Genomic DNA, 20,145 nt, shown 5'->3' with positions numbered 1-20,145 from the left:
CTGTGTAGATTATCACAACCGAGGCCGTGTGCAAAGGGGGAGGTGCTGGCACACGCCAGGCGGGGAGGCCGAGCTGAGGCTCACTGCCACGGCAGCCCTGCTTTACCTGAACGAAGCTGAACTCCCTCCAGTTCAGCGAGTTTGCGATGGACGGCAGGGAGGTGACAGCCAGCAGGGACAACGTGCCGAGGGCCAGCACTCCCAGGGAGAGGTAGATCTCCATCCGCCAGACATTCTCTTCAACCCAGAGGTGACTCTTGTTGGTCAAGACCTGATGGGGATGGAAGGAGAACGTGAACACCGTGCCCTGGGGTGCGGCGAGCGGTACCTTCAGATGCCAGACACGGAGTAACGGCCAGCCGCACGCAACACAGGCCTGGCTCTGCTCTAAGCGCTTTCAGGTGTCAGGCCATCTAAGTCTCACAGCCACCCACGAGGCCGAGGTCTCCTTCTCCCTGTCGTACAGAACAGGGAGACGAGGCAAAGAGATGAAGTTCCTTCCCTACAGTCACACCAGCTGGGACGGGACCCAGGCAGCCTGGCCCCGAAGACCTGGGCTCCCTCCCTGGGGCTCTCACAGATCTGCCTGGGCCAGCCAGCCCGACGGTCACATGAGCCGGCGAGAGTCAGAGAAGTCAGCAGACAAGCAGACCCTGTGCACATGACCATGCCACCAAGTCCCCCAAATGAGGGAGGAACTCTCCTAGCTTGGAATCCCATCAGCCAGGTGGGCCCCTGTTTCTGCCACCTGCTTGCTCTCTGACTCTTTGCCTTCCTGGTCCCCCAACCTGCCCTGTCACTGCCTCATACTCAGGGCACACAGAGACACCCAGACACTAGCGCCCCAACTCCCACCTTCCCACCCAGACCCCCATTTCTGTCGGAGGCATGTGGCTTTGGCTTACCACTGCCAGGCCACAGGGACTGACACACTCACCAAGCACCCTAGCAAGCACTTATAAAGCACCTACTGTGTATCATGCCTGGGCTGCAGAGCGCCCGGAAACCTGTCCTCACAGAGCTCTGGGATTCCCCTGAGCTCCAGGGACACACAAATCGGGGGTCCCCGTGGGCCTGGAGGTTTCTACCCTCCTCCCCACCCAGCATGTCTTTAGCTGAGCCTCCTCCCAGCCCGGCCGACACTCAGGCACACAGTGCACACACAATAGGAGCTTTTATCAAGGTCATTCCATTAGAAGTGCCATTTGCCACAGAGCGCAGGTGGCGGAGTCCTGGAAGCCGAGGTGTTCTCTGAGAAACACCGTGACGCACTGGGGCTTTATCCAGCCTGGGAGGAAGTCTTCCCATTAGGAACCGTGACAGCGCGCCAGCAGCCAGGCCTCTGCTTCGCACAACACAGTGACTCACACAGGCTTTTGAGAAAGTATTTCAGCAGGAAAAAAAACAAAAAAAACCCAAGCCCAGTAACCAGATATAACATTAAAAAGTAATCTAGTGGGCTGAGCAGAATGCTTGAGTAGCTTATGAAAGTATAAAAAAATGGAGAAAATGCCATCCATTGGGTACTTATCCTGCAATTTGAGAGAATGGTTGCGTCTGTTCTAATTTAAGGGCAGGCTGGCCCACTCTGGTGTCTTTAAGCCTCAAAAGAACCAGGAGTCTGGGGACCCAGCTTCTCGTCCTGACAAGTCATGTGTGACCCTGGGCTTCCTTCGTCCACCTGAGAGCGTTGGTGAGGTCACGTCTAAAACCCTGGGACTGCTGCTAGTGGACTAGCTGGAAAGGTGGCTGACATCAGCACCGAGGGCAGACGGCATCTGCGTAACTGAGCCCAGAGAAGTCTTATCACACCCTCCTGCCTAACCACCGCGAAGTCCTGTAGGTGCAGGTTGTGCAGAGTCTGCTTCCTTAGTCACTGCATGTGCATGGCGCTCAGATCAGGCAGCTCATGTCTCCAGTCGGAGTTTGGATGATTACACACACCCCACAGTTGCTTGCAAAATGTCTTGTTTTTCCCTGTAATACTTCCAGTCTGCAGGGGTGCTGGGGAGGGCGGAGGGGGTCACGAGGGAGCAGTGGGTGGTGTGGAGCCTGCGTGAGGATCTGGATCCAGCTCCCTTCCATAGCTGGTGAGTCTCGCCCAACCTACTGAACCCCAGAGCTGGAGTCGGGGCTCCCAGTGACCAGCGCCACACACGCTGGAACACAGCTGACAGCTCTCCACTCCCCCTGGTAGTTCTCCCTCTAGAGCAGTGGTTCTCAACCTTGGCTGCACATTAGAATCACCTGGGAGTCTTTTTAAAATCCTGATTTCTGGGCCTCACCCTCCGGAAATTCTGTTTCTTTGTTACTAATGTGGCCTCGCCCCATAACAAAGAAACAGAATTTCCGGAGGATGAGGCCCAGAAATCAGGATTTTAAAAAAAGATTCCCAGGTGATTCTAATGTGCAGCCAAGGTTGAGAACCACTGCCCTAGAGCTCATCAATGCGGCCACCTGGAGACTGATGAGAGTTGTTCATCAACAAAAGATGCCATGGTGGCGGCAGTCGTGTGGGATTTCCCTCCCCTGTAGGTTGCAGGGCCAGGAGGACCAGCGGGCTGCAGCACCAGCCCCTCTCGGTGTCCCCAGGTGGCTGATGGATGGGATGAGAGTGGTGCCGGGCCCGGAGGAGGGGGAGGCTGGATGTGGAAGGGCAGCCTGGGTGGTGGGGGATGGCTTCACAGTCCCAGGGCTGGATTCCATGCCAACTCTGCCTGGGGCAGCCTGGGGGCCCTGGCTAACGGCAGCGCTGTCTCTTTCTTACTGCGCTATCGCCAGGACGAAGAGGAGGGTGTTTGTGGCACAGGTCACAGGCGACTGGCACGCAGCAGGTGGTTGGTGTCAGTGGCCGGTGCTGTTGTCCCACTGAGAACCGGGCAGGTGGGCTGGCTCTTGCTCCAAGTTCCACAGGGGCTCCTCTTAAGAGACACCTGGTGTTGGCTTTGCGTGGCCCGTTAACCATCAGCCACTCAGTGAGCATGTGGTGGGAGTCTGTGTCACACACATGGGCCTCCAGCAGCGAAGGCCCGGTCATGGAGGAAGACAGACGTGCAAATGAGTGAGCACAGTGTTGCATGAGAAACATCACAGAAGTGTGCACAGCATGCATTTGATGGAGGTGAGCATGGAGAATGGGGGAGATGGGCTGGGAGCGGGACAGCAGGAGGGTTGTGAAGGATGAGCAGGAGCTTGTCAGGCTGTCAAGCTGTCTCCAGGTGCGGAGCCCAGGCCCAGAGGAATGCGCTGTGCCCATTCACAGGACAGTGTGGGACCTAGTGGGACGGGTCACGGGAGCAGTGGGGAGACGCGGCTGGGTGAGGAGGCTGCAAGCTGAACAGTCTGTCACTACCCCAGGGCGGTGGGGTGTCGCTGAGCGCTCTTCAGCAGTGGCATGGTCAAATGTGAGTTTTAGACAGTTCTCCCTGGCAGCCAAGATTAGATCCGGGGCGAGGGCGAGAAGAAAACTGTTGGTTAAACACTTTCTTTGATCCTGATCTTGAAATGCATTTCTAGGGAACCACACAGCACCCTAGAAGTCACTGTGCAAATATCAGTTATTGTTCATAGAAATACAGTCAACAAACATGGTCAGAGGTTTTCTCTGCAGGCGGAATGCAGCTCTGCTTCCAAGTTTGTGGCCTCAGGGGCGTGGTGGAAACCTTGCCTCCAGTACCCTGGCTAGTGCGATCCCTTCCCGCAAAGGCCCACAGGGCAGCCGGGATGGTGAATGTGCACCCACCTGGAGGCCCTGAGGGGAGGCCCCAGGGCAGGATGGGAAAGCCACGCACCAGGCACCCGGAGGCCCTGCTGTGACCGGCTGACTGCAGAACAGCCTCGATGTCCCGTCTCAGCGCCTGAGAACAAGGCTGACCTGCAGACTCAGCATCTGCTAGAGCACCTCCGGGCCAGGCGGCTCACCACTGGGCAGCTCTGCTCTGTTAGCCCCGCCTTCCTCTACCCCCTCCCTGACATCACCCCTGCTCTGCCCTCCAGAGCTCTGCAGGCCAAGGTTAAGCCCCTTTGTGTGACAGGCCTGCACTACTCCTACTCGGAGAGTGATCCAGTCCTCTGGGAGTGATGGTTGCCTGGCAACCTCCACCAGGGCCTCCAGCCCTAAGGGCTTTGGAACTCAGGGAAGCTGCTTGGCATGTGCCCGCTGTGCCCTACTATTTGCATCTTGGCAACACGGGTGGGCATCCTGTCAGGAGAACCTTGGCAGGGGGAGAACTTAGGGAGGCTGTGTGTGGGCGGGGCTGGGCTTTGCCTTGGGCCCGGGGGAGGAGCATTACCTTCATCCCCACCCACTGCCTGAAATGCCTGCCACTCAGATCTGCCACCTCCTGGGCAGCAAACACGGTGCCAGTCCCAGAGGAGCTGCGCAGAGCCGCCCTTTTTAGGAGAAAATATCATCAAAGAATCAAAAACGTTAGCACTAGGAGAGGCCTTGATCTACATCCACATCAGGGCCCTAGGACAAAAGAGGGGCTCTGGCCTTCAGAGCCTGCCGGTCCCCCCCCCCCCCCCCCCCCCCCCCAGCCGAGGGAAGGGACCATGCTATCTAGTCTCATTCCCTTCTGTGACCCCAGGACCTGGAGAGAAGGTGCTCAGGAATGAATGAGATAATGACCTGAGTTCATCGACTCAACTCTTCATCTGGACTTGCCTCCCCTGCAGAAAGCGGTCTGGTTATGAGCATGGATCAGGGGGCGGCTGGATCTGAATCCCAGTTCTGCCACTTATTGGCTGTGTGACTTTGGTCAAGTTACTTAACTTCTCTGTGGCTCATATGCAACATAAAGGTAGTACAGCACACTGGCTTATACGGGTGGGAGAAGGGTTAAATGAATTCACACTGAGGGTGTGAGGCCTTTACACTAGCACCTGGAAAGCAGCAAGCTCTTTTTAAAGGTTTGTGACTATAGTTTCCCCTTCCCCTCATTTCCAGCAGGCATCTTGCTTCCCTGCCTCAAGCGTGGTGTCCGCTTCTCCTATGAAAGGCCAAGCCCACAGATGCGTGATGCCAGGAGTCCGAGGGTGGGAAGGGCGAGGGCATTGGAGAAGCTGCCAGCAGGGAGGCTGAGAATGAGCAGGGGCTGAGGTCTGTGGTTCACAGACAGTGACCCAGCCTTGACTCCCGGTCCTGTTCTGGGATGTGGCTCAGCCACTGAGGGGACGGCGGGTGCACCTGGGGAGGGTGCGGCCCCACCACAATCCCTGCACCCCCCTAGGCTGGAACAGAAACTGCAGGGACCATCAGGGCTGGAAAGAGGGATGGACAAGCAGTGTCTCACTGGCACCAGGGCCAGAGCCTGCTGGGTGACTGCCTGTGAACCCATACACCAGTCCAGAGGGCAGGAGGTGGAATCAGGGAGGTTGGGGAACCTACAGAAAGACTGTGTCTCTTGCAGACCTGAGCTTGTGCCCCATGAGCTTGTCAGCCAGGAGACAGCTCAGGGGGCCTGCTTCTGTGGGTCCAGGTGCCAGCTGGTGCACCTGTGTTGCTACCTGCCTTGGCATGAAGGCCCCATTTCACAGGAATCCTGCTGGCAAGAGAGCAGTGTATGGGTTCCTTAAGTGACTGAACACTCCCCCCGCCCCCATGAAAAAGAATATCTTGCTCCTGCAGCCTTCCTCCCCTCAGCTGATGGCATCACCGTTCCTCCAGGTGCTCAGGCCGAAGCTCGGAGTTACCTTGACCACCCCCTGTCCATCACAAGTCTGTGTACCCGCCTCAGTGCCGTCCTGCCCCTCCACTGCCCGCCCCTCAAACCTTCCCTGCCTCTCAGTGGGCTCCCGCACAGCCCCTGCCTGCTCTCTCAGCATCTGCCTCCCACCCCCTGTTGTCTATTCTGCACCAACAGCCAGAGTGAGCCAGTGGCAACATCAGCTGGATCCTCACTCCTCTACTAAAAGCCTTCGCTGGCTCCCTCAGCCTCGCGGGCTTCCCTGGTCTGGCTCCAACCCGTCAGGCCTCACCCACCACCCCCTCCCCCGGGTCCAGCCACAAGGGGCCCCCTGGCTGCTCCTCACATGTGCCAGGCAACCCCCCTTCCCCCCCCAGGGCCTCTGCTCTGGCTGCTCCCTGCTTCTCCTCCGCCTCCCCCTCAGCAAGGCCTCCTGACCACCTGTTACAACTGTACCCCATCGCTGGCCCCTGCTTAATTTTTCTCCTTAGCTCTCAGACCTCCTAAAAGTCCTCTGTAACTTACTGCAGGATGTGGCTAAGTCCCCCTGCCGGGCTGTGCCCATGAGCACAGAGATTTTCATAGTTGGTTCACGGATACTCAACATCTTGGACAGCAGGATGTGGGCTCTGCCGGGTCAGGGCCGAATCCACAGAAGATGAGAGGCACACTGACCCGGCACGTACTGTGTACCGGGCTTCCCCCCCGCGACCCCTCAGCCCTGCACAGGCCTATGGATAGGTGCCACTGTCCCCATTTGTCAGGTGAGGAAACTGAGGCCTGAGCCTTTGCAGGTTGTCTCCTCAGCCCGGGATGCCCTGCTGCTCACCGTGACTGGCGGGTCACACCCACCGGCACGGCTGGCCTTGGTGACAAGGACTGTACCTGCTTGATGGCGAGGTTGACGAGGTCATAGCGGTAGGAGATGCGCACGGGCAGGCAGACGCTGTAGAGGGCGTGCAGGGCGGCGCAGAAGAAGCTGAGCAGGCCGATCTGCTTGCGGTGCTGCAGCCAGTGGTCCAGCCAGTCGGGGAAGCGGCGGTACTTGGTGCCGCGCCACAGCTGCAGGGCGGCCGCCAGGATGCCAGGCAGGTAGACCAGCGACAGCAGCACGTAGGCCACGCACGGCAGCGACGTGTTGACCACGGACAGGGGGAGCTTGTAGAACTTGCTCTTGCCCTCCTGCACGTAGGGCTGCAGCACATCCCGGATGAAGTTGTAGGCGTAGAAGAAGATGAAGAGCCCCAGGGCCAGGATGGCAGGCACCTTCCAGCTTGGGAGGAGGTGCAGAGGCCTGGCCTCCACCTCCCGGGCCGCGGCCAGGGACCCCATGTCCACGGGCATGAAGCCCATGGCGTGCGCCAGCTCTGAGATGATGCGCTTGGCTTCTGGCTGGTCACTACAGATGGGCACCTGTGGAGGGAGGCGAAGGGGAATCAGACCGGGTCACAGGCCACTGGGGTGGGCAGAGCCTCAGAGAGCATCAGGGCCAAACTCCCCACTGGGCAGCTGGAAAACTGAGGCCCAGTGGTGCCAGTTAACAGTATAGCTGGGCACAGAGGTGGCTCTGACACTCAGGCCCAGGGTCTTCCCTCGCCCCCTTGTGGCCTCCCAGACTCTGGCCCAGCAATGCCCACTACTCAGGGGAGCACCGGGCCCACCCAGCAGTGAACGTGTCGCCCAGTCATTACCATCAGCATCCACAGCACAGTACTCACGTGGGAATAGCTGCATCGAGGACTGTGCTCTCGAGTGCACTTGGCAATTGGGCTCTACATGTAGCTGGGAGTGCAGCTCTACCCCTCAGTCCAGAGTGTCCCTTTTGATCCTGTTCCTCGGCCCCCAGGGCCCTCAGCCAACACACTCCAGCCTGTTCATGGCTCCCCAGCATGAGCTCACATGCACGCACCCTGGTTCTGTCCCTAAACCCTCCATGGGCCTTATGACACTGCTGTGGTCAGCGTGTTCTACCAACACTGACTCAGCACATACTGTGTACCGGGCTTTACCCCTGCCCGGCACCTGTGTCCCCATTTTTCAGGTGAGGAAACTGAGGTCTCTGACTCTGCAGGTGCCTCCTCAGCCCGAAACGCCCTGCTGCTCACTATGCACAACAACATGATGTGGGCAAGGCCAAGGCGAAGGCCCAGGCCGACCTCAAAGGCTCCCCCAGCCAGCCGCTAGCTCTATTTCCTCCAAGCCCCGCCACCCCCACTCACCCCCCCGTTCCTGGCCTGTCCACACGTGGGAGCCCTAGGAGGCAAGCTGCTCTCCCCAGCCTGGCATGCAGCTGTGCAGCGGCATCTGGCCTGAACTCAGTGGCGGGAGTTCTCACACATATGTGGGTCCTGGCCCCTTCCTCCAGGAAAATGCTCGGCCTCTTGGTATTAAACACTACCTGGTCTTGGTAAGAGCTCCTCCTGCCAAGAACTGTGCGCAGCTCGGGCCGTTCTCCGGAGCCATTTTCCACCCTCAGAAAAGCCTGTTAGTGACTATTTTGAGAAATCCGCTCAGTTCCGGGAAGCCCTCTGAATAAATGGGTGAAACTAGGGGACATACACACTTCCTCAGGGCTTGGCACATGAGTGTGTTCCTTTCCTTCTTCTGAGTCCAATTCTAAAAGCAAAGTTTCTTCCCTTCTTGACTCTAAACCAGGGGTGGGCAAACTTTTTGACTCGAGGGCCACAATGGGTTCTTAAACTGGACCGGAGGGCCGGAACAAAAGCATGGATGGAGTGTTTGTGTGAACTAATATAAATTCAAAGTAAACATCATTACATAAAAGGGTATGGTCTTTTATTTCAATAGTTTTATTCATTTCAAACGGGCCGGCCTGCGGGCCATAGTTTGCCCACGGTTGCTCTAGACATAAAAAAAGGCATCGGCTGGAGGGGTCAATGGTGGTGGTGGGGGTAGGAGGGCATATGTAATACTTTCAATAATAAAGAATTATTTAAAAAATAAAAAAATACAAAAGGCAAGCCATCAACCTTTTCCTCCTTGCTCCCTAGGTAAGCAAGTTACCATAGAAAAAGAATATGAATTTCAGATTCTCAGGGAATGGGTTCAAATCCCAGCTCGCCAACGGTGGGGCCTGGTGTAAATTCATCAATATCTCTGAACCTGTTTCCTGTCTGTGAAATGGAACTGCACAGTGATGTGAGATGAGCTGAGACAATGAGCACAAAGAGCCTGGTGTGCTGAGGGCCCCCCAGGAAAGCTAGCCATTATATTTATTGTCATGATGGTTGTTATCTCCCTCCCCTCCTCCCTCCCCTCCCCCTCCCCCCCCCCCCCCCCCCCCCTGCACCCCCGCACCTACCTGCCTGTTCCCATCCCTTGGGCCAGCCTGCAGGGTCCAGGCAGAGATGACGTTGAAGGCCTTGACCACTGTGCAGGTGGGGAAGAGGGCGGCCAGGTACTCAGCATTGGACTCGCGGTGCTGAAGGTGCTCCTGCTCTGTGGGGTTGCTCACGTCCACCAAGATCTTGCCGGCTAGCTGGCTACTGAGCCCACACAGCGAGGAGTAGTGTTCCCGGAACACGGCCACAAAGATGACCTCAGAGGAGTCCACCGCCTCCACCTGGAACACCACTTGTGCTGCCGCGGGGAACAGCCCAGCCGTGCGTTTGGGGTTGCGGCTTCCCACCACCACGCTGAAACCAGAGCGCACCAGGCGTGCGGCCAGGGACCGGGCAAAGTCCCCAGTGCCCAGGATGCCCACTTTGGGGGCCCCACTGGCAGCCTCGGCAAGGCTGGCATCACTGTCCACCAGGCGACGGCTGATCAGCGGCTTGTCCATCTCTCCTGGCGTATTGGTGGCTGGAAGAGAAAACAGGGGCCTGGTCAATGGAGGGCTCCTGGACTGCCCTTCCTGTCAGCTCTGTCTCTTGTTCACTGCATGGTGGTCAAACATTCACCCAACAGGCCTTCGTGAGTGCTAGCGGTGCCAGCATGGAGCCACAAGCTGAGTGAGACCCAGCCCCTCCCTGAGGAGGGCACATGTGCAGGAAGAGGAGGGGGAAGGACCTCTGCCCTCCACCCTGTGTCCTTCCTGCTAAATTATTTCTTTGGGACAAATGCGCAGAGTGAGAGTGCTGAGTGAGGAGGGTACGGGATTTCCAATACCATGCGAGTCAATGCCATGCTTACTTTCGAAGGAGTATGTGGTGGACAGTGTTACTATCCATAGTGACTGTTTACCCCAACCTCACCATCGCTGGGTGTTAGCTGTGATTGCCAGGAAGGGTAGGCATGGTCCTCTGCTCGGCTACATTCTGCATTTTGGAATGGTACCTATGGTGCTCTTCCTTGAGGAGATGGTGAACAGCTTGAAGGCAAGGACCTCATCTTATGTGACTTTGGATCTCACCACTTGTCACAGGGCCAGTGCTCAATATTTGCCGGATGAATGACTAAATACTGAAGTGCTACTCGAAGGGTAAGGGAGGCTGGGCCATGACTCTGAATGGGATCTCCCTCACTGAGCCTGAGGGATGAGAGGACATGGGCAAAACCCTGGACTTGAACCAGGAGTTACCAGGAGCTTATAGTAAACTTATTGGAAAAATTTAAATTGTTACCAAATTCTAACTGGAATTTGCTATTTCCTTATGCATGAAAGTAAGCAACAAACCACAACAGTATTCATAGTGAGTTTGTCACCCATACTGACCAATTTTGTAAAATAAATTTACAAATTTATTTGTAAAAGAGTTTTCTAAATACTGCTTAAACTCACCACTAATTTTAAATCATTGTAAAGAAGAGCACCTAAGTATATAAAGCAAATATTAGCAGATCTGAAGGGAGAAATGGACAGCAATACAGTTCCCACTTTTGACAATAGATAGATCATCCAGACAGAAAATCAGCATGGACACATTGGACAGCCCGTAGCCTCCTCATGTGTACTGGAACATTCCTCAGGACAGATCATATGTTAGGTCACAAAACAAATCTTAACAAATTTAAGAAGGTTGAAATCATATCAGATTCTTTTCTGACCACAACAGCATGACACTAGAAATCAATAACAGAAAGTAAACTGGAAACTTCACAAGTATGTGGAAATTACACAACACACCCTGAACAACCAATGAGTCAAAGAAGAATACAAAGGGAAGGAAAAAAAATATTTTGAAACAAATGAAAATGGAAACCAAAAACTTGTGTAATGCAGCAAAAGCAGTTCTAAGAGGGTTATTAATAGTTTAGTGCCTACATTAAGAAAAAAATCTCAATCAATTTAACACCTCAAGGAACTAGAAAAGGAACAACAAACTAAGTCCAGAGTTAGCTGAAGAGATAAAAAGATCAGAGTGAAAATAAATAAAATACAGGCTAGAAAAACAGTAGAAAAAAATCAACAAAACTGAGACCTGTTTTTTTAAATCTCCAAGGGAGCCGGTTTCCCTTCGTCTATGACAGTGTAAATGTTACAGGCAACGTAAGAGAGTGAGACCTGTGTTTGTTTTTAATTGACAAATATTTAGTGAGACTAAAGAGAGATAAAAAATAAATTAAATAAAAAATAAAAGAGGAGAACCCTAGCCAGTTTGGCTCAGTGCTTAGAGTGTTGGCCTGCAGACTGAAGGGTCGCAGGTTCAAGTCCAGTCAAGGGCATGAACCTCGGTTGCAGCTTGATCCCTGGCCCAGTCAGGGCTTGTGCAGGAGGCAACCAATCAATGTGTCTCACATCAATGTTTCTTTCTCTGGGTCTCTGCCCTTCCCCCTTCCACTCTCTCTAAAAATCAATGGGAAAAATACCCTCAGGTGAGGATTAACAAAACAAAATAAAAAATAAATAAATAAACAAATAAATAGAGAAATTACAACTGATACTATAGAAATATAAAGGGTCATAAGAGACTATTATGAACAATTATATGCCAACAATTGGGTAACCCATAAGAAATGAATAAATTCCTAAAAATATATACAATTTACCAAGACTGATCACGAAGAAACAGAAAATCTGACAGGCCAATAATGAGTAAGGATATTGAATCAGTAATTTAAAACCCTCCCCAACAAAGAAAGGGCCCAGGACTGATGACTTCACTGGTGAATTCTACAAAATATTTAAAGAAGAATTAATGCCAACCATGGCCTGTTTTGTTCAGTGGTTAGAGCGTCGGCCCTTGGACCCAAGGGTCATGGGTTTGATTCCAGGACAAGGGCATGTACCTCAGTTGCAGGTTCCCCAGCCCTGGTAGGGCCATGTGTGGGAAGCAACCAATCAATGTGTTTCTCTCACATCAATGTTTCTCTCACCCCCTCCCTTCTACCCTTTCTGAAATGAAAAAATATCCTTGAGTGAGGATTAACAAACAAACAAAAAAACAAAAAGAAAACACACAAAAATAATTAATGCCAGTTCTTTTCCAACTCTTCCAAAAAATAAGGACACTGCATAAAGAGAAAATTACAGGACAATATCACTGATAAAAAAAAATTCTCACCAAACTTATTAGCAAAAAAATTCAACAGCATATTAAACAATCCTGTACCATGATCAAGTGGGATTTTATCCCTGGCACGCAAGGATGTTTCAACATCTGCAAACCAATAAATGTGATAACCCCATTAACAGAATTAGGGATAAAAATCATATGACCATCTCATTAGATGCAGAAAAGAGCATTTCTCCTTTCATGATAAAAAACTCTTAAGAAAATAGGTATAAAAGGTATGTACCTCAACACAATAGAAGCCATATACAACAAGTCCACACCTCAAACCATACTCAATGATAAAAAGCTTTTACTTTAAGATCAGGAATAAGACAAAGATGCCCACTCTTGCCACTTCTATTCAATACAGTACCAGAAGTTCTAGCCAGAAAAATCAAACAAGAAAAAGAAATAAAAGGCATTCAAATTGAAAAAGAAGGAAAATTATGACTAGTTGCAGATGACATGATCTTATATATAGAAAACCCTAAGGACCCTACCAAAAATTTGTTAAAGGTAAAAAACTAATTCAGTTAAGTTGCAGGATACAAAACTCAATGTACAAAAATCAGCTGTAGTTCTAGATACTAATAATGCAGTATCTGAAAAAGAAATTTAAAAAAATCTCATTCACAATACCATCAAAAATAAAATAAAAAAATACTTAGGAATAAATTTAAGCAAGGAGGTGAAAGATCTGTACACTGAAAACCAGGAAACATTGATGAGAGAAATTGAAAATATAAACACATTAATAAATGAAAAGATAGCCGTGTTCATGGATCAGAAGAATATTTTTAAAATGTCCATACTACCCAAAGTGATCTACGAGTTCAAAAACACTATTAAAATTCCAATGACATTTTTCACAAATATAGAGAAAATAATCCTGCAAATAGCTAAAGCAATCTTGAGCAAGAACAAAGCTGGAGGCATCTTACTCCCTGATTTCAAACTATATTACAAAGCTATGGTAATCAAAATACTGGAATAAAAATAGACACATAGACTAATGGAACAGAATAGAGAGCCCAGAAATAAACACACATATAAGGTCAACTAATCTTTGACAAAGGTGCCAAGAATACACAATGGGGAAATGACAGTCTCTTTAATAAATGGTGTTGGGAAAACTGCATATCCTCATGCAAAAGAATGAAATAGAACTTTTGTTTCAAACCATATACAAAAATCAGCTGAAAATGGATTAAGGACTTAAATATAAGACCTGAAATTGTATAACTCCTAGAAGAAAGCATAGGGAAAAGATCCTTGGCATTGGCCTTGATAATGATTTTTTTTTTTTTGGATTTGACACCAAAAGCACAGGCAAACAAAAGTAAAACCAAACAAGTGGGACTACATCTAACTAAAAAGTCTTTGCACAGCAAACAATCAACAAAGTGAAAAGACAACCTATGGAATGGGAGAAAATATTTGTAAATAAGTTATCTGATAAGCTTATATCTTATACACCCAGTTATATGTATCTGATAATCTCCAAGAAACTTATACAACTCAAAAAAAGAGACAAATAAACGGGCAAAGGACCTGAATATACATTTTTCCAAAGAAGAAATACAAATGGCCAATAGGTACATGAAAAGATGACCAACATCACTAGTCATTAGGGAAATGTAAATAAAAACTGTTAGAATTATCATCAAAAAGTCAGAAGATAATAAATGTTGGCAGAGATGAGGGAAAAAAGGGAACCTTGTATGCTGTTCATAGGAATGTAAATTAGTACAGACGGGCAGAAACAGTATGGAGGCTCCTTAAAAACTTAAAAATAGAACCATCATATGAGCCAGTAATCCCTCTTCTAGGTATTTATCCAAAAGAAATCGAATATATATATATATATATATGTATATATATATATATATATATATATTTAAATATTTTTATTGATTTCAGTGAGGAAGGGAGAGGGAGAGAGAGATAGAAACATCAATGATGAGAGAGAATAATTGATTGTCTCCTGCAAGCCCCACACTGGGGATTGAGCCCGAAACCTAGGCATGTGCCCTGACCTGGAATTGAACTGTGACTTTCTGATTCATAGGTTGATGCTCAACCACTGAGCCATGCCAGCCAGGCTAGAATCACTATTTTGAAGAGAATTCTGCACCCATGTTCATTGCAGCAGTACTCACAGGAGCCAAGATATGGGAACAACTTGAGTATCTGTTGATGGGTGAACAGATGAAGAAGATGTGGTACATGTACACAGTGGGGTATTATTCAGCCTTAAAAGAGAAGGAAATCCTGTGGGGCATTATACCATGTGGCTGACAGGGCGGCCACTGGGCCACGCGCTGAGGTCAACCATAGCCACGCCCGCCACTGCGAGCTGGTGCCTTTCAGCCTCCGTCCCAGGGTCTTTAAATGGGGACTGTAGTTGCACCTTTCACATGGGTTGCTGTGAGACGAAAGGAGGAAATTCGTGCGCAAGCTCAGAGCCCTCTCTTCTGATTGGCGCATGTGCTGGTGTGTGCCCGAGCTGTTCTCTGGGGTGCTTCATGGGCAGCGGGCACGTCTCAAAATTCTTTTGCCCTCCCAGTGCCCAGATCAAGACCTGCTGCTGGTGTAGACTACTTCTGGCTTTGCCCTGGCTCCCAGGGTGTTCTATTTACAGATCTGGGGGAAGGAGATGGGAGGGGATCAAATTGCTGCTGGGTGGGCTGAGGCCCAGCCTACCCACAGACCTGCCCCCGCCCCTCCCCCTCCCAAGCTTCCAGCAAAAAACCAGAGACCCAGGCCTGCAGGAGCCCCAACCGCAGGTCCTAGCCCCTCTGGGTCTCTGCCCGGCTCACCCGTCCCCTCCCACTTCCCGGCAGAGGCATGGCAAGGCTGTTTGTGGCTGGGAGCCACGCCTGGCCCATGGCCTGCCTGCCAGCTCCTGCCAGCTCCCGGGCAGGCCACTAATGGTGGGCAGTCCCCACACGGCCACCCTGCAGCCTCTTCTGCAGGAGCAGCAGACAACCCTCAGGCTGAAGCGGCTGGGCGGGCAGCAGCCACAAAGCAGTCACTTTGGGTGGGGACCGAGGGTAGCTGGCTGTGGCGCCCTGCAGCTAGATGGAGAGAAGGCCTTCGGGCCAAGTGGGCTGATGGAGCTAATATTTCTGGCCCAGGCTGGCCATGGGGCGGAGAGAGGACAGGGCACAGTTCTTGTCCTCATGCGGCCCACAGTTACCTTCAACCTTTAATTTTAAATGTTATCTGGTAGTAAAATTAAGTTTGGGGGATACATTCCTATTATTGCTACATTTATGGATAAGTTAAATATATTTAAAATGTATAATTTGTGCACTATAATGTGATATACAGAATAAATCAGATAGAAACAAGAAGAAATGTAAAGGGATAAGGCTAGAATGTAAATAGACAGAGAAGCTCTCAGTTTCCTTAATCCACGGGGAGTCTGCGCCCATTCTGCAGACCTGTGCCCAGAGGGAGCCAGGCACAGGAGGAAGTGGAACAAGGTCTCCTGAGAGGAGGGCACTGGCTTCAGAGGGGGACTGGGCGGCTGGCCTGAGCTGAACCTTGAGGGATGTGAGGGTGAACCAGGAAAACGCGCTCCTGGAAGAGGGCCTGTGGCTGGAAAGGGCAGTGCGCAGGGACCCACCAGGGCTCGCCTCCCTGGGGCAGACTGGTGTGTGCCCACGCCAGCACCAGGGCCTCAGCAAAAGCCATAAATGAAAACACAAATTCTTACACAGACTGTTGTTTAAGCCTAAAAAGTGCAGAGCTGAAAGGAGTAATCTGAGAGGCTGAAACTCTGGGTCCTGTCCGATGATTTCCTCACCTGGAGACACCATAAGTCCTCCTCTCTCTAGCCTCAGTTTCCTCATCTGTACCAAAGGAATGCCTACAGCTGCCCAGCTGCCCTCAGTGGGCACAGCGAGGGCTGTCACACCTGGGGCGTTGCTCTGTGGCTGGAGACTTCTCTGAAGTCCTTGCCTGCTGGCTCGCATGCTTGTCCACCTTCCTGCCCTCCTGTCACCTTGGGGAGGGCAGAGGTCGCTGTGTTTGCTCCATGCTGTACCCTTGGCACCCAGCACTGTCCTGGCACATGGTAGGGGTTCCATGAAGGCACACATCTCTGGAACTTACAGTTTCAAAACTCATTCTATCCTTGGAGAACAAAAATCCTTTCAAAATGCAGTGTATCTTTCAAGAGAAGGCAGTCAGATCCTCACCCGAAAGGCAGGGATCACCCAAGCTGAAGAGATGTTCTTGGGTCTTGTCTTCTGTTTTATAGAACCTGCTCTCAACAAGGGAGGATGCCAGGACATTTATCACAGCTGTCTGTCTGCCTCTTGCCCCCCCCCCCCCCTTTCTATTGAATGTATTGGGATGACACTGGTTAACACAATTATGCAGGTTTCAGGTGCACAATTCTATAATACATCATCTGTATACTGTATTGTGTGTTCACCACCCCCAGTCAAATCTCTTTCTATCACCAAGCCGGCTTGCCTCTTAAAATCTCCCCTCTCCCCACCCAAGTCCTGCTAATTTGCTGTGAATAAGAAATATAGGCAACACGCCATCCAGAAAGTAAAAACACAACCCACAGAAAGGGAGAAAAAATTGGCAAATTTTGTATCTGATAAAGGACTTGTTTCTAAATAGATAAAGAACTCTTACAACTAAATATTTAAAAGACAGCCCTGGCTAGGTAGCTCTGCTGGTTGGAGCACTGTTCTGATACAATTTAGGTTTTGAGTTCAATCCCCGGTGAGGGCACACACAGGAATCAACCAGTGGATGCATGGATAGGTGTAACAACAAATCAATGTTTCTCTCTCTCTCATCAATGAATAAAAATTAAAAAGAAAGCCTTGCCTCGTGGCTCAGTGGTTGAGTGTTGACCTATGAACCAGGACAGGAGGTCAGGGTTTGATTCCTGGTCAGGGCATGTGCCCAGGGTTGTGGGCTCCATCCCTGATTGTGCAGGAGGCAGCCATTCAATGATTTTCTCTCATCATTGATGTTTCTAACTCTCTCTCCCTCTCCCTTCTTCTCTGAAATCAATAAAGATATTTTAAAACTTTTAAACAGAAAGGGGCAAATGTTAAAAGGACAAGTAACCTATATAAAAAGGGGCAAAAGACTTGAATAGACACTTCTCCAAAGAAGACATAGAAATTGGCAATAAGCACATGAAAAGATGCTCCGCAATGCAAATTAAAACCATGTGGTACTACTTCACACCTACTAGGATGCTATAATCAAAAAGAGAAATAATAACAAGTGTTGGTAAGGATGTAGAGAAGTCAAAACCTGCATCCACTGCTAGTGGGAATGTGAAGTGGTACAGCAACTGTGGAAAAGAGTCTGGCGGTGCCTCAAGGGTTAAGCAGAGTTTCTGTGTGGCCCAGCAATTCTGCTCCCAGGTATATACCCAAGAGAAGTGAAAACATATTTCCACACAAAAATGTGAACATCAGCATTCCTAGTAGCGTATTCATAATCCCCCGAACATGCTTTGAGTGAGAGCTTCAGGACTCTTCATGAGCTTAATGTGTGGGTTTTGGACACTTATGTTGGTGGTTCTACAATCTTCCGAAGTTATTCCCTAGCTGTTTCCCACATATTTGAGGCTTCTAAGCCCCATGACCTTCAGAAGAGTGAGGCTTACATAATCAACACTATTAACTGTTGTTGTAGGGGAGGCGGTACAATAGGCTAAGCAGGCCTCTCAGCTTCTGAATGGGCCTGCAGCTTTTGCTCACACAGATACTTCTCTGTACTTCACCTCACACAAGCAGATAGCCATTCCAGGGCCACATGGGGCAGCTGGCAGATAAGGGTGCTGACGTCTGAGACCAGCCCACCCAGCTCCCGGGTCTGGTAAGAGGGTGGGGGAAGGTATTATTTGCCAATTACCCAAGTGGCTGAGGGTTTACAGAGCACACAGCTGCAAAGCTGCTAGGTGGGGTCTTAGGTCTGAGTCATTCCCCTTTCCCCACCCAACTCATCCCCTCTTTAATTAGACAGAGAATCAGCCCTGAGAGCCAGCGGCTCCCCACAACGCAGCCACAGGGTATGGGCTCAGGAAAACGCATGATGAGCTGGACTTACTCAGCAGCAGGCCCCTTGGAAACTGCAAGACAGGCCAGCGAGACACAGGCTTGGAGGCAGCGGGGTCGGATTGCAGCCCTACACTGAGGGGCCGGGGGCCTCGCCAAGTCACGTTACCTCTCTGAGCCTCGGTTTCCTCATCAGTACAAGAGAGTGATGTTGCTGTAATGAGCTATAGTACGATTATATCAGATAAGCCAAGTGCCACGGTCTGAGCCTATTAAGTTCACTCGTTTTCATTGTGTTCCTCTCTATCTAGAATTTTTCAAAACCTCTTATCTGTGTAAAGCAGAAATAGATGCTCCTAAATCAATACATGATGTTCCCTGCTGAATGGAAAAACTGGCTCTAAAATTTTCTAAAAATGTGCGCTGAGATAATGGCCTGGTGGTTCGCACACATTTCCCACCAGGACAATTGAAGACATTGACTTGCTGCCATTTGCAACCCAGGGAGTGGGAAGGGAGGGGCGGTGGGACAGGTAGGGGTTACTCTAGGGCAGTGATGGCGAACCTTTTGAGCTCGGCGTGTCAGCATTTTGAAAAACCCTAACTTAACTCTGGTGCCATGTCACATATAGAAATTCTTTGATATTTGCAACCATAGTAAAACAAAGACTTATATTTTTGATATTTATTTTATATATTTAAACGCCATTTAACAAAGAAAAATCAACCAAAAAAATGAGTTCGTGTGTCACCTCTGACACGTGTGTCATAAGTTCGCCATCACTGCTGTAGGGAGAGGCTAGGCCATGGGCCCCGTGAGGCCTCTAGGGGCAGCTAGTCCCAACATCTGGCTCCTTGCCAAGACGGCCCTCATGCCATGGGGGTCTCCAGGCCACCCGTCCTGGCCAGGACCCCCAGCTCCTGGGCCAAACCCATGCCAGCTGCTTATCGGCCTCCATCCCTTTGAGAGCAGCCCCTTTCCCGCTGACAGTATTTCATTCTTTCCTGTCTGCCTCCTCCCTGGACTCCAAGCTCCGCCAGGGAGGGATGAAGTCAAACTCACTTGGCATCCCCGCACTTGGCCCAGTGTCTGGCACGCACTGGAGTCACCTGGAGGGCTTGTGAAAATGTGTTGCTGGGCTCCATCCCCAGAATCTCTGGTGCTGCTGGTCCCAGGACCACACTCTGAAATCCACTGCAGTAGATACTCAATGAAGGTCTGTGCAAGGCGTTGAATGAATGAAATCACTTGCAAGAACCACTCCACATCGCCCTTTTCCTGGGTTCTCACACGCAAGGCTCCTCCTAAAGCCCTCCTGATCCCAGGACCCAGCAGCAGTGCTCTCTCCCTGTGCTCCTTTAGGTCTTGAGGGTCAGAGCTGGGTCTTTATGGAGGAGAAGGCAGTCAGGATCATGGCAGCCTTGTTGCTGAGCCAATGAGGCCAATGCCACAGGGATGCTCCCATAGCCACCCCTCTCCCCTCCTGTGCATGGGTTGTTATGCCCACTGCAGGCTGAGGGAGAACAGAGGAGTGGTACGAGGAGACATCATAGATCCTAGGGACCCCAACACCCCAACTAGGGAGATCTTCACTGAAGACCGAGTTTCCCAGATGACCAAGAATTCAGATGGCCTTACTCTACATGCAGGACTCTCTCACTACCGATGGCTGGCCTGGAAGAGCTGCTCACTGGAGCAAGTCATCACCAGCCACTGCCAGCAGAGGCAGGAGGGAAGGCAGTGCTGGCTGGGAAGGGGAAGGAGGAAGGCCCAGTGGTCAGCACCAAGGCCAGGAGCTTCAGGCAGTGAAGATGCTTAAGTCCCATGGTCCCCATGCTGCACAACCCAGGGACACCATTTACACTGCAATCCCTGTGAACAGTACCGCCGGTGTCAGAGGCTAAGACCAACAAGCAGTTACCATATAAATGCCAGAAGTCCCGTCAGAAGGCTGATGGACT

The 20,145-nt window shown here is 50.9% G+C and overlaps 1 protein-coding gene across 2 annotated transcripts in view; it reads right to left on the bottom strand.

Annotated features, from left to right (window-relative positions):
* STEAP3 (STEAP3 metalloreductase) overlaps positions 1 to 20,145 on the bottom strand; it is a 45,833-nt gene that overhangs the window by 7,935 nt on the left and 17,753 nt on the right. For both annotated transcript variants that reach the window (XM_036319118.1, XM_036319119.1), the window contains exons 2-4: positions 9,010 to 9,509; positions 6,573 to 7,100; positions 107 to 271 (exon numbers count right to left, since the gene is read on the bottom strand). In XM_036319118.1, the coding sequence (XP_036175011.1) occupies positions 107 to 271; positions 6,573 to 7,100; positions 9,010 to 9,509 (1,193 nt within the window). The remainder of the gene's footprint in view (positions 1 to 106; positions 272 to 6,572; positions 7,101 to 9,009; positions 9,510 to 20,145) is intronic.

The sequence above is a fragment of the Myotis myotis genome, unplaced genomic scaffold (assembly GCF_014108235.1).
Source record: "Myotis myotis isolate mMyoMyo1 unplaced genomic scaffold, mMyoMyo1.p scaffold_m19_p_8, whole genome shotgun sequence".
NCBI classification, from domain to species: Eukaryota; Metazoa; Chordata; class Mammalia; order Chiroptera; family Vespertilionidae; genus Myotis; species Myotis myotis.
Note: the sequence above shows the minus strand (reverse complement) of the source record. Positions and strands in the feature narration are given on the sequence as shown.